This window comes from Labeo rohita, chromosome 5, assembly GCF_022985175.1.
Source record: "Labeo rohita strain BAU-BD-2019 chromosome 5, IGBB_LRoh.1.0, whole genome shotgun sequence".
In the NCBI taxonomy this organism is placed as follows: domain Eukaryota; kingdom Metazoa; phylum Chordata; class Actinopteri; order Cypriniformes; family Cyprinidae; genus Labeo; species Labeo rohita.
This window is the reverse complement of record NC_066873.1, coordinates 1,948,224-1,962,355: the sequence shown is the minus strand read 5'-3', so window position 1 is coordinate 1,962,355 and position 14,132 is coordinate 1,948,224. Positions and strand designations below refer to the sequence as shown.

General features: G+C 37.7%; 1 protein-coding gene across 1 annotated transcript; it reads left to right on the top strand.

Annotated features, from left to right (window-relative positions):
* The first annotated feature begins 9,363 nt into the window (after nt 1-9,363).
* gsx1 (GS homeobox 1) lies at nt 9,364-11,476 on the top strand. The gene is made up of 2 exons (XM_051109060.1): nt 9,364-10,478; nt 10,586-11,476. Exons 1-2 carry the CDS (start codon nt 10,100-10,102, stop codon nt 10,936-10,938), a joined length of 732 nt encoding a protein of 243 aa, XP_050965017.1. The 5' UTR covers nt 9,364-10,099; the 3' UTR covers nt 10,939-11,476.
* The last annotated feature ends 2,656 nt before the right edge of the window (nt 11,477-14,132 follow it).

Below are 14,132 nucleotides of genomic sequence, written 5' to 3'. Positions count from 1 at the left end.
TGTTCCACAGAATAAAGAAAGTCAAACAGGTTTGAAACTACATGAGTGTGAGTAAATAATGAGCAAATAATAAGGCCCATAAATCATCCATTGTGAAGTCTACATGTCAATGTATAATTAACATTTTCTCTCTTTTTTTCAAATGTTTTGCATGTTTTTAATGATTTTATGCACATCTAATAGGATAACAATCAATATATTGTGTAATATCACATATGCATATTACACTCTGTAAATTATAGAATAATATAAAGAATTATATGCACCCTGCTCACTAGTAAATATCACTTGCATAAACTTATTCTCTATTTATAAGACTGTCTTAAGAACTAGTCTGACCAACTAGCAGTTAGCCAGTTTTTCATGTAACCAACTTATAAAAGGTTATGACCACGTCTTAAAGAGAGAGAGAGAGGAATAAAAGAGAACTAACTTGTAAGACTACTTCAAGCAACTTTGATAAAAAATGTATTTGGCATTGGAACAGCAATGGCTCCCAATTTTCCACAGTTATGTTTTGAAAGTTTTTTTTTTTTTTTTGGTCAAGTAACCAACAAATGTGTTTCACGTGACAGCAAAATTAAATAATTTGTCAATTTGTTATACTTTTAGAAATAGTAGAAACAGCTTTTTAAGTAACAACAGCACATTTTCCATCTTACATTGTAAAAACAGTAGAATTGATTGATTTAAGCGTGGACATCAGATAGCAGGTGATTCCAATCAAACTCCCTCCCATCCGTCATCCTTTAATCCTATCCTGTACCTCCCTTCTGATCCCTCTGTCTACTCCTCCCACCGTCTCTTCCCAAACGATGGACAGAATAAGGCTGAGGAAGAGGCTGAAGGGAATATTTAGGGGAAGAACACAACAAAAAGAAGGGAAATGATAAGAAAAGTCAAGCTCAGCTGTCTGTGTGTTACAAGCATCTGAGGACCTTCTCAGAGCGTTTTTGCTTGGGCAGTCACAGTTTCCACTGAGAGGTGGAAAATGCGGTTTGCATTCCTTGACTTTTGTTGTCCGGCAGTGTTTTGGGCAGTGAAAAAGGAACTGGCTCAAATTGGGAGAACAATAGCGAAACCTCAGATGACAGGACCGTCACTGCCGTCCTCAACACTTTGAACAATCTTGTCAATGGGGACACTGAAGAGGTCTGCATTCTAAACATTGTCACATATGTGTACAAACCTCTTGAAAGAACTTTGCTGACCTGCCTATCCGCCTTTATGGGGGTTCAAATGGCAAAACACTTGCTTTGTGTTGGAGAGTTCATTAAATTCATTGGTTTGACCCACCATTTTTTTAAAGACCAAATGTCCACTGAATTGGAAACTAACTTCCATGGATAAAGACAAACCCCTTTTGAAGCATATGTCAGAGCTTTTAACACAAAATGGGGGGGAAAAAAGATGACTTCTCAATCCTTGCTGTACCAGAACTAATGGATTCACATCAAATGGCAATTCACATTCACAATGAGATATTAAAAATCCTAGACATTATCTAGCAATCCAACACTAGTTCGTAAAGTATCGACAGTGGTTAACTATTAACAAATATAACATTTTAAAAATGATGAACATCACTGAAGGATCCTTAGATCCTCACATGCAAATTGTTTGTGCTGTGTTTCAATTTTTATGTTTGTTTTTTTTAATTCATTTAGAATCATTTATTCACATAATTATTTATAATCATTTTATAATCATTAGTTATTCACATAATTATTTGTTTAATTATTTTTGTTATGTAAGTATTTTATCATTTATTCATTCATCATTTAATTATGTTTCTATATTTTATATTTCTTATTATGTTCCTTGCTTATGCATTTTCAGTATTGTTCAGTCTCATGATTGTGGGGTTTCATGAATTGTTTGGTCTGTATGAATGAGAGGGGATGTTTATGGAAATCCAAGGTTTTATGGGATGTTTTCATGAATCAGTTTGATATATCATTGTTTGTTGAACTGTGCTCCCCAGACAAAGTCTGAACATTGAGACATACGCAACTAAGGCTGTTCAGTAAACTCTGTTATACCTTTAAGAAGACTGTTCAACACTCGTTTTGGGTATTAACAGGGTTTGGGTACCGACAGCTCTGCTGACTAGTTGCTCTGTTACCGTAAAAACTGATATTTTCTGACAGGATCTGGTGTCCGGGGCTGGATCCTAATTATTGTCTTGGTGTGGGGACTTGATCTAACATTACTAATAATGTTTATTTGCCTATAAATCATGCTTGCAACCTGCATTATGAGAACCAGTTTTACTCTTTAATTTTATAAACAACAAATAAAATAATGTCATTTACACACAACAGAAACCCTGGTTTTGTTTGAATGCAGTTTCAAAATTCATATATATTTTAATGTTTTCATGTGTCTTAGAAATATCAATAATTGTCTGATCTGTGTTTTATAAATTGTGGAATAGACTGTTAGTGGAAATGCTCTAATGTGTCATAAATATTATGCTATTTCAAACAAACAAATAGTATTTTAGGACACATAATATGTCTGATGCATTCAGCATAAAATATATGCAAACATATAAATAAATGAATGACTGAATGAATGAATGAATGAATGAATGAATACAGATTTTTACAGAGCTAGCATTAGTTTTCAGTGCCATTTTTGCAATTACTTTCAACCAGCTATCTTCAGTGTGTCAGTGGATGTATGAAGTAGTTCTCAAGTTTGCACAGATGTCAGAGTATGGACATGTATGGACTACTGATGATTCATTTGACTAGAAAGTGCTCAAATGAGTGCTGTCAAACAATTAATCGTGATTAACTGCATTCAAAATAAAAGTGTTTTTGTTTACTGTATGTGTGTATACTGTGTATTTTTATTATGTATATACAAATACACACACATACAGTATATATTTTAAAAATATTTACATGTATATATTTATATTCATATAATTTATATTATATATAAATACTAGATGCGTATGGTTCTTTTCAGTTTCATTTAAAAAAGAATGGTTACAGACAATTCAGCACTGTCAGCATTAGTATTTTATTCCTGATGGTAGACTTTGTTGTACTAATTTCTCTTGACAGTGTTGCTTTCTCCTGTTGCTATCTCTCTCCTTTTCCTTATATTTTATTTTGTCTAGATAACTACTTATTTTTGTATTTTAGTTATGATTTTATTGTATATTAATGTTTTCTTTGTAGACGTGTTTTAACATTCTGTCAAGGGTCTACAGATTAAAAATAGCCTTTTTGGCTAATTCTGGCACATTTACTGTCATGTTTATTAATGTGCATTGCCCCTGTAAACAAATAAACTAAACTAAAAAAGTATATATAAATAATTTTAATAAATACAATTTTTCTTAAATATATACATGCATGTGTGTGTATTTATTTATACATAACAAAAATACACAGTATACACACATATATAATATATAAACAAAAACTTTTATTTTGGATGCGATTAATCGTGAACAATCATTTGACAGCACTAGCCCAAATACTTTATTATTATTATTATTATTATTTGTATTGTTTCATGCTTGGAAAAAAAAAAAAAAGAAAAGAAAGAAAGAAAAAGAAGAAGAAGAAGAAGAAGAAGAAGAAGAAGAAAAAAAAAAAACCTAAAAACTCAAGGTATTGTTGAAAAAATGGCCGTGTATGAGTTTTTTTACAGTTTAACCTGACAGTATACACTGTAAAAAGTGACCATGATTTTAATGGTAAAACACTGTAAAACTGCTACAGTAAAAACCTATTAATTGGTTAACGGTAAGTTCCCCCATTATATACAGTGAAAAACTGCATTGGTAATTTACAGTAGTAAGCTATACCATTTTTGGAAGTGAAAAAGAACGTATAATTTACATTGAATATCCATAAATTGACATTCACAGAATTTCCTGCAGTACGTTTCACATTTTATGTGTTTTTTGTTGTTGTTGTTGTTGAAATAACGGTTTCTTCTTAGTTTTTCTTCTTATCAGTTGTGTACATTAGGGTTGTGTGTTACATCTAATGTTGTTAAATGAATGTTTATTACATTATTTAAATTTGATGTGTGTTACCATGATGGTGTTTAGTGTTTGTGTGAATGACACTGTGCACCTTCTATATATGTTAATATTTAAAAGCTGTTTGTAATGAGCTTTGGTTCATCATGTGACTTTCTCATCACCATCTGATTTTGGTGGTTATCAGTGTATTACAAAGGTACAAAACATATTTCTGTACTTCCATAGGTTGGTCTATTAGAATTAAATCAGTTAATGAAATTATAGTATTAAAATGTAAATTTGTAAAACCTAAAATGTTGCTACTGTATTTTTTATGGTAAAATTCTGGAAACCATAGCTGCCAGTTTTGTTTACCATACATTTTATGGATTTTTTTTTACAGTGCACACTTCATAATTTCATCAGTAGTAGTAAGTCATCCGGGTATTTTTAGCCTACAGTTTGATGAACAAGGTAAAAGAACAAGGTTAAAGAAACCCTGTAGCTCGAGCTATAATCCAACTCAACTTTTTTTACTCTTTCACTATACATGATGAAATCATTTTAAGATGAAATATATACGTTTTATTGTAATTATATATAGTGATATATAATATATAACTAATATGCTAAGATGAAACAAACATTATATACAGCATATATAGATTATTAAACTGGACAGAGTGTGATTTTTTTTGCGTACGTGTGCTTTCAGTTGTTCCTATATTTTTTTCTTAAATTTAGAATACATTTTAGTAAGAAAGTTTTACTAAATCATGATTTGTTCATGAAACATTCGTACGCATGCTTGGTGAATGAGACCCAGTGACTTTTTACGGGCCATTGCATCATTCGCTCAACCATGTAGGATTACTTGAAAACATCATCTTTGAAAAAACTTTTTCTCTGGCAAAACAGATGATTTTTTCACTTAATATTAATTGATGTATAAAACCAATACCACATTTGTTACTGTGCTGATATTTGGGGAAAACTCTTGCTCATGTGACATTGCTTACCTCAGTGGACACTTCACTATCCCATGAGGCCATGGGACAGAATTTGTGAGGTCACCTGCTCCATTCCTGAATCAATCAGCCCTTTTGAACAAATTGGTGGAATGAATCATTCAGTGATTCACTCACTATCACCACCTACTGGCGGTTTTGAATTTCATATTTAAAATTCCACTTATTTGTTCCATAATTTAATATATTTTTATTTTTAAAATTATATATCTAAAATATTAACAGTATTATGTATGCATTTTAACTGCTGTCTAAATGCATTTATGTCCTCTGAGCTAAACAGCATGTGTAAATACATCTAAATGGCTCTTCAGATGCAGCTTCTGTGTCACCTCTGCAGCATAATAATGGATTTTGTTGCTGGTGATTTGATTGATAACAGTCCTGTAATGTTTTATTGTAATGAATTTATTGAATAAATGTAAGAAAAAAAAGCATTAAAAAACAGTCACTTGATACTTTATTAAACTTATTCAGTGACACTGTTGCATTCTTCAGTGTGGCTTAAGTGTCCAAAAAATACGTTTGCACGACAGTACGCCTAATGTAAGGTGATCACTCTCCCAACGACAATGGAATGGTTGAATAATAAGCAGCATCTGCATTAGCTTGCAATTTTGTGTTACATAAAAGATGGTATAAAAGGATGAAGATTATTTACATATTCATGTGTTTTCTTACCATCTGGTGTTTAGTTGTGATGTCTGGTGGTGACTCCTAAGCGTAAAACACACATTTAACAATCTATCAGCGGTCTCTCAGTCGGCTATAATGAACTGCAACAAGGGCTGGTGGCTGAGCAGCATATGAAAGATGCTTTTCAGAGCTTTTCAGCATCCAGCCCTTATGAAAGCAGGGGAACCTGCAGCAGCCTGTGTCATAGCCCTAGGGGTAGATCTAGGAGGGGCACCCACAGACAGCCAGAGCGGCCCGTCCGGCTACGGCAAATCCCAGTGGGACTCTAAATCCTGTTTCACTGTTAGCTCACGACAGATCCCTCCATACAGACAAGCGGGGGCAACAGGACCAGCATGCACTTCAACCTGTCTCTAACCAATACAGTCTCCAACCATGAATAATTCACACCATACGGAAGCCATTGACCCCCAAACCCAATGAACTTAATGCTCACTTAATTTTATTTTATTACTCACAATTGAGAGGAGAGAAAACAAATGGTGTGAAAAAGGAGCCCGGTGAATCTGGCAGCTGCAGGCCTGCAGAACAAAAACAACATCCCAGAATAGCCCCAGGCATGACTTGAGTAGCTAAATGGGTTTGTATTATTGATATTTGAGACTTTTGTCAAGGATGAGGTAAAAATTCATAAGCATAGAGATTATCAATGATCCGTTTATTTTTTGTTCTGTTGCCAGTTTGATGTCCTGACCATGAACAATTTAACATTACAGCTTTAACCGCAAAGAAAAAAACAAATTTTCACTCAGACAAGGTTAGTAAATTGCACAAAAATCAAGACATTGAAGTAAACGTGAAAATTAGATCAAATGAAATTGTATTTTGTTGTCAAATCTACACAATCTGCACATCGTTTTACAGTGTATCCTCTTGTTTTAATGTTATTTATTTTACTGGAAACGCTATTTACAGGTGTAAAAAAAATTTTTTAGAAATGGTGTGCAGTGCGCTTTATTTTATTTATTTATCTATTGGCACATAGCAAACTACAGTACAGAATTCGTGAGGATATATTTTCGTTGCCTTATGCAGATTATAGTAGATAAATCTAAATATAATTACAGTAATACAATGATCCAAATTATATTTTTAAAAAGGTATCCTTTTCATCATGAATTTTGTTTAGTTTACTTTTATCATAAGGTTATACTCGCACAATTCAGTGACAATTCAAAAACTAATTTAGCCAATTCCATGCAATCATTAAAAAAAAAAAAAATCCAGGATTGATCATATTTAACAAACGGAGCCCTTGCTGCGTGTTATAGATGCAACATTTTGACACGCAACAGTTTGCTTGCGCTTAAAGCGAGCACCTCTGGAGGGCAGTCGCCATCTCCTGCGCGGAGGTCAAAGTTATTTGTCGGTCTCCAGTCGAGAGTACAAATGAGGATGAGCTTCCCTGAGCAGAAGCGCTCACTCGCTGATAAAGAGATCGCAGGTGCTTCGCCATGGGAGCTACCGTGGCTCATTGTCGATTTTCATAATAAAAAAGTTATCAGCTATTTAATAGAAACGTGTGTTTTATTCAATCAGTTTCAATAATTAGACTGAAATACAAAGCCATATGCAGCATGCCCGCATCAAAACCAGGAATGAGATGTTTTAAAATCTCAACTGCTTCTTCTAGACAGCAATGGCATTAAACGGAGAACAGAAGAGATTTCAGATCTCGTATCTCAAATTGTGCTTAGCCAGTGCCATTTCTCCTCGAAAGCTTCAGAATGAGACCTAGTCTCATTTGTTTCTATTTAGGAATTCAGCAGAAATATCTCCTGAGCTATGACAGAGCAACCTGAGCGCAATCAAACGATCTTCTTGTGGGGGCTTTATAGCCTAACTAGCAAATCCCCAAGGAGACTCTAATGGCCGTAATTGATGTTATCAAAATAAAGCAAAATGTCTTGATATTAAGTCCGCTTTACATTATAATAACATCATCAAGCCATTTGGTAATTATTGACTTGGAATACAACAAGGTCTGGTGGGGCACGGGTGGTGGGTATAGAGGCTCACTCTCTCCAATTAGTTAATGGTGAGCGCCTGGCATGCGGTGTCGAGGAAAATGAAAGGCTTAATCCCCCTGTCTCACCATCCCTCTTTCACTCGCTATCGGATAACAGGCTCTTGTCCGTGTGACTCTGTACCTGCCGCTTGTTTAAGGGTTTAATTGCTCCTAATTTGTCCGGCAAAGACCTACTATTACGGCGCTGCGAAGTTGCAACCAAATTATACCCCTTATGCGAGTCGAGTGGTGATTCCAGTGGAGTGAGGTTTGGTGGGAGGGAGGGATAGACGAGGGTCCCTCGTCATTTTCCAGAAAATAAAACAAATGGCTGGGCCTATACAGTCCATTACCAGGCTCGAGGCTTGGTTCTGAGCACAAGAGCTTTCTATTAAGCGCGCCGGCTCGGTTCCGGGCATATACAGTAGGAGGGCAAGAATAATTGTTGCATTTGTCAAGAACCATCAGTGGTACCCGGACTGATATTAACCGTGTTAGACATATGTACAGCTCATACGTATACTCAGTGAGTACGCTCCAATAAACGGCACAGTTGCACGATCTGGTGTGTTGGTTGCCTCCATCATCCATCCATCCGTGGCGCGCATTTAGCGATTGTCCAAGCTTTCACTGCGAGTCCGATTTGTAAATCTGTCATTCAGATTTTTTTTTTTTTTTTTTTTTTTTTTTTTTTTAGTAGCTAGGCTATTCTAGTGTTGGAAAAGTAAACCACGGCATAGCCATAAAGGATGCCAGTTGAATATACTTGAAAGAATTAAAATGACGCTAAAAACGCCAATTATAGGCTATCCAACCTTTCAGATTAGGTAAACATAACATCTTTGTTGTGTACGAATGTTGTCTCACCTAAATTCTATTTAAGTGACGTCTTTCTGTTTAAATTAGATGTGCGTTGTGTTACATTCAGTGTGCAATGCGTTAATGTTGCCAATGGCTACTCGCCATATAGTGCTTCTTTCTAAGTTTAAAATATATTCCAAATAGAAGTTTGAATGCGCGTTTCGCTGTTTACTCACACATTAGTCTCCCGTTTTCCTTTGAACATCTTGTTTAGCAAAGCTAAAGTGAAAGAAAATGTTTTCCTATTACTTAATTCAATCAGGGCGCGGCGGGCAGGGGCTTTCACTCGCTGCGCATTCGGGCCCTCACTGACAGAGTCGGCTTTGTGCCACTTTGTCCGCCGCTGTCACACACTTTAATTCGAGCCTTTCTCTCTCGCATTGAAAACTCTCCACAATGACATTCAATAAGGGCTGGGAGAGTGAAAACCTGGTTATTTTTATATATTCCTTCCCGGACTCTGCGGGGGCCCGCGCGCAGGAATTAATCACTGTTTTTTAACCTCATCGCTTTGAGGTTGTGACGCGACGCGTCTTTTTTTAGAGAGAGAGTGGAAATTATACATTTGCCTCAGAATGGACGCACACCCTTAGAACTCACATTTAAAAGAAATCTTTTTGTAAAAATATGGTCAAATACTAATTGTAAAGACATAAATCTTTAAAAAATATATTTGGTACATTTCTGTTCGGAGATTTGCATGTATTGTAATTTAATTTAACCATTCCATTTCATTTAGTTTTGTAATTTAGACAACAACAACAACAAAAGTACCTGCATAGAAGTAAAAATACTAAATCGACATCTGAATTTACACTTTGAGTTCGAGAAGTCCCTGTTTTGTCAGATATATTCTATCCTCGCTAATTATTATGTCAGTATCTTCAATAAATAGACCAAAAACGGTGCACTCCTATTTCTGAAACACACTCTCTCCTCTCTCAGAAACAAGTCGTTTAATTGTTGTGATAGTTAATGATGGGCTGAGTTGCAGGTGGAACCGGGCCGATGCGCCTTGTGACGTACGTCGTATGCAGCGAATGTCTAATGAGTTCACGCAGAACAAACGACGAGCCTCTTTGAATGAAATTAATTAAAAGAGCAATAGTGTCCATGTGATCCCGTGAGAAAGAAAATAAAGTTTAAAACGACACTAAAGAGTAATAGTATAAAAGGAGGGGAATTTTTAAAAGGGAGAAGGGGCAGTACCGCCTCTTGCAGTGTGGGTGGGGCTGACAAGAATAGACTACATTATGCAGTTCATTTAGTTAACAAGTGAAATAATAGGGAAGCGTGCAGAGTGAATGCCGAGAGAAAAGGCACAAAACCCTATTGAGAGCTCTCAGCCGCTAGTAGCGTAACCGTCACATGGGCGAACTGGCTCTCCAACTATTTAAAGCAGGAACACTTTCTCTTCAGCACCATTCTGCCATCCAGCCTTGGGTACAGACTGACAACGAGAAACTTTTGCGAACTCTCAGACGCTAGGCGAAGAAGCACATCGGGGCTGCCAAGATGCCGAGATCGTTTCTTGTGGATTCCTTGATTTTGAGGGAGAACAGCGAAAAAGGAACCGAGAACAGCCCGCCGTTGTTTCCCTACGCTGTGCACCCGTCTCATCCTCTCCACGGTCTCTCCGCCGGCTCCTGCCACTCTCGAAAAGCGGGCTTGCTGTGCTTTTGCCCGCTGTGCGTCACGTCTCAGCTGCACCCGTCGCCTCCGGCGCTCCCGCTCATCAAGGCTTCCTTTCCTGCCTTCGGCTCCCAGTACTGTCACACGGCGCTATCCAGGCAACACTCCACTTCCAGCGGTGTAAACCTCAACAGCGGCTCGGGGCTATACCAAGCCTCATACCCAGTTCCAGACCCACGACAGTTCCACTGCATATCCATAGGTAAGCAGCTTGTGACCGGCGTCACTCATCATAACAAGTTCATTTGTGTTCTAATGTCAGCCATTAATCAGCAAACGTAACTGAACTTATTTCTGTCTTCTCAACAGAGAATAACAGCAGTCAACTTCAGAGCAGCAAGCGCATGCGCACTGCCTTCACCAGTACGCAACTTCTGGAGTTGGAGAGGGAGTTCACCTCCAACATGTACCTGTCGAGACTTCGGCGCATAGAGATCGCGACTTACCTCAATCTGTCCGAGAAGCAAGTCAAGATCTGGTTCCAGAACCGCCGCGTCAAGCACAAAAAAGAAGGCAAAAGCGGCTCCCACAGGACGGGCTCGCACAACTGCAAGTGCTCGTCGTCCCTGTCCTCCGCCCGGTGCTCCGAGGAAGAAGATGACCTTCCCATGTCACCCCCGACATCAGAAAAAGAGGACGCAGATCTGTCCGTTAGCCCTTAAACTCTCTCTAGCGCATTGCTCACGATGACCACCACCTCAAAAGACTCTGTACGCCACACCTGTGGATCCTTGAATGCAGCCAAAAAGCGACGGTATCCGTGCGCGCCGTCACCTGTAAATAGCGAGAAAGAAAGAAAAAAAAACTTTATATATGTTCGGGGTCTGCGTATCCCTTTAATGTTGTATATTTGTATACATGTTCTATGTTTGTAGTTTTTTTCTGAAAACAACTTAAGCCCATAGTTCCGCATCCAAATACAGATCCTGTCACCAAAAGTTTTTAAAATCTGTGCTATCAAACTGTCCAAAATTAATTTGTACTTTGTTATTATTATTATTTTTTAAAGATGTTCAGTTGTTTTGTTTGTATGGAGGGTGAGTGCAGGGTAGCTTTAAGCACATTTTGGGGACGGAATGGAAATATGGGATGTATCCGATGTATGCGTCACTTCAGTGACAGAATTTGTTATTGTTCTTTTATTGTAATGAGAATATTTATTTATTTAAAAAAAAAACTTAATGCTGAAAATAAAGAATATTTCTTAGTGACAAAATGGTCTCATTTCAGTTGGTTTCATCCCTGTCATACTGAATTTATAACGCTGGAAATCCAGAACTGATTTTCTTTCTCTTTTTCTTCTTTCTTTAATATGCTGTAAGGCTTAATTTAAGGTTTAATGTTCCGTAAATTCTGACTCAAAACTCAAAATTTCGTTTCATATATATTTAGTTCTGAGTCAGACAGAAAACATTCTCGAACACGTCGTTTGGAAAAGAGCAACATTCTGGATGGGATGCAAAGGATGCACCAATTCTGAGCATCTTCGTGCAATTTTGAATTAAACTCTTTTCCTTCCAAAACCTAACATGCACATATACTAAAGTGTATAAAAATAGTATATGATTAATCATGACTGCAAGAATATGAGACACGATGGGATCGCATTGCCTAACAATGATAATAAAACGTGCATCCATAAAACGTGTCCAGTAAAAGGTTTAATATTCTGAATTTTCACACTAATGTGTTTTTGATATAACACATATTTCTACATAAAGTCTTCGCCGTGGGAAGTAAACCTCAAGGCGTAATTTAAAGCTCACCAAGATGTCCAGCGCGTGTTGAGCGTGCGCCAGCTCGTTTTAATAAACATTTATAAGGTCTTTAACGGGATGAAACAGGTGACCGTGTGTGTAAGATGACTAGAATGTCTGTTTAGGTAAAGATAAGAACTGATAAAAGATACAACGTTTATAAAAAATCCTTGCTTTTAAATCGTTGCATGCGACTTTGGGTGCGCTCAGAGAAGCTGTACGCTTATCTAAATCACAGAATCTCCGTGCTCCTACATTTACAGCTCAAGTGCATCGGGATAGATCTCCGTCAAGAAGTCCAAAGAGACTCGTATTCATCGGGTTCCCTGTGGCATTCCCTGGGGACGCAGCTGAAAGCGCCTGGTGTCCCCCAGGCGCGGGGCCTCTCCGTTAAACACTGAGCCATTTAGCGCACGGTTCTTAACAGTCTCGTGAGAGCGGGTTAATAAAACCCAAAGTAGTGTATTAATACTCAGACAATAATGCGCAAATGAATAAAATATGCGAGTCAACGAGACCGATTAATGGACGTTTATATTTAAATTTATTTAAAGGGGTCTAGGCGGACACTTGGTGATGATGGCGATTATTGCTTGCTGAAATGTGCTTGTTGCGTTTGTGATCGGTTTGTTTTATATTATGTGTATTTCAGGGAAAAAAACAACAACTTAATAATATGAAATGATAATTTACTAAACAATTGATTAGTTCATATAATAGAACGTTTTGCACAAGGTCTCCAAATGATTTATCATTCAAAACTGATAGCTTTAATAATTTAAGAAAAACACGCGTGTGCACCGTGGGGGGAAAATGCACGTTATTTTATTTACGTAAAAAAAGGGCATTTTACCTTTTCCCCATTTTTATTTTCATCTTCTTTATGCGCACCAGAACCGGAGCTCAGATTGAATTTTTAGCAACGCAGAAGCACATTCTGGGACGCGGGTCTCGTTGCGCCCTCTGCTCCGTTATCACGGCGCTTTAAATCTTCGATTAAATGGTCGCAATTGGTTTTAAATGTTGTTTCCTTTGCTGGGAATTTATCATGAGCCATCGGTGTCAACAAAGGAGCCGGTAAGATGAGCGCATTTACTAAATTATTCCAGTCATTGTGTCCTCGGGATAGCGCGGTGCTCTTGGAAACGCGCGTTTAATTGTTCACTTAAACATTTTAACAAAACTCTAATATTTGCATTTGTGAAGATATAGGATTAGGCCATTTTGTTAATTACACCATAGAGTCTGATTTTGCACCGTGCGTCCTCTGCAAAGCGCCCTTTATCCATTCAATAGCCCGGGGGTACGCGCCCTGGGGGAGTTTTAAGCCTGGTGCTCAAAATTCTCAATTTATTTATTCTTAATTTTGCGCCGATCAATTCATTGAAGCAAAAAGGGCTACAGTGTCTTTTTGGGGGAAGAAAGGCGAATTGTTGACGTGACCCTGACAGGGGCTGCTGAGAGGGGCTTGCCTGACGCTCGAGGGCCGCTTGAGTCAACAGACCCCCATCTAGCAGACTCGCCCTTGTCTTTCTTCCAACTAATTTTTCATTTACGGCTTTTCTTAGACTTGTCTCTTATCTATCAGATTAAAAGAGCAGCTTGTAACAAATCAGTCTGCCTGATTTACAAGAGCATTAAAAGCGGACAAAAGAGGCAGGCCGTCAGTACCTGAGTCTGGTAGACGGTGAGGCGCTGCAGCTGATTCGATGAGTTGAAAATGCGCACGAAACAAAATACTTGAATCCTGAAAAAGAGCCTTTGTATGTTTCTTTAGAAATCAAGCAATTCTGCATGACAAAGGACAATTAATAAGCCGTCTTTTCACGACCAGCAGCTGGTTTCCCTGTCAAGGAAAGTTGGAAAAAATTCGGACTGAATGCGCGCAAAAGCCCTTTGCGCGCAGACAGCTACCCAAGGTGACCCATTTGGCACAGTTAAAATAAGCAGGCTGAGGCAAAAGCGAGGGAACTGTCAAAAACATTTAAGCTGGAATATCTTGAAATTGCAAATCCCTTTATGTGGAGGGACGCTGCCGATCTGGGTTAGACGTACAATGGAGGTGGTTAAGTTGGAGAGGCTTTGGAAACGGACACGTG

Bases quoted from the DNA above. Each gene is read 5' to 3' on its own strand.
- gsx1 (XM_051109060.1), top strand. From the start codon at position 10,100: ATGCCGAGATCGTTTCTTGTGGATTCCTTGATTTTGAGGGAGAACAGC. The intron at 10,479-10,585 runs GTAAGCAGCTTG...TCTTCTCAACAG, and splicing joins GTTCCACTGCATATCCATAG to AGAATAACAGCAGTCAACTT.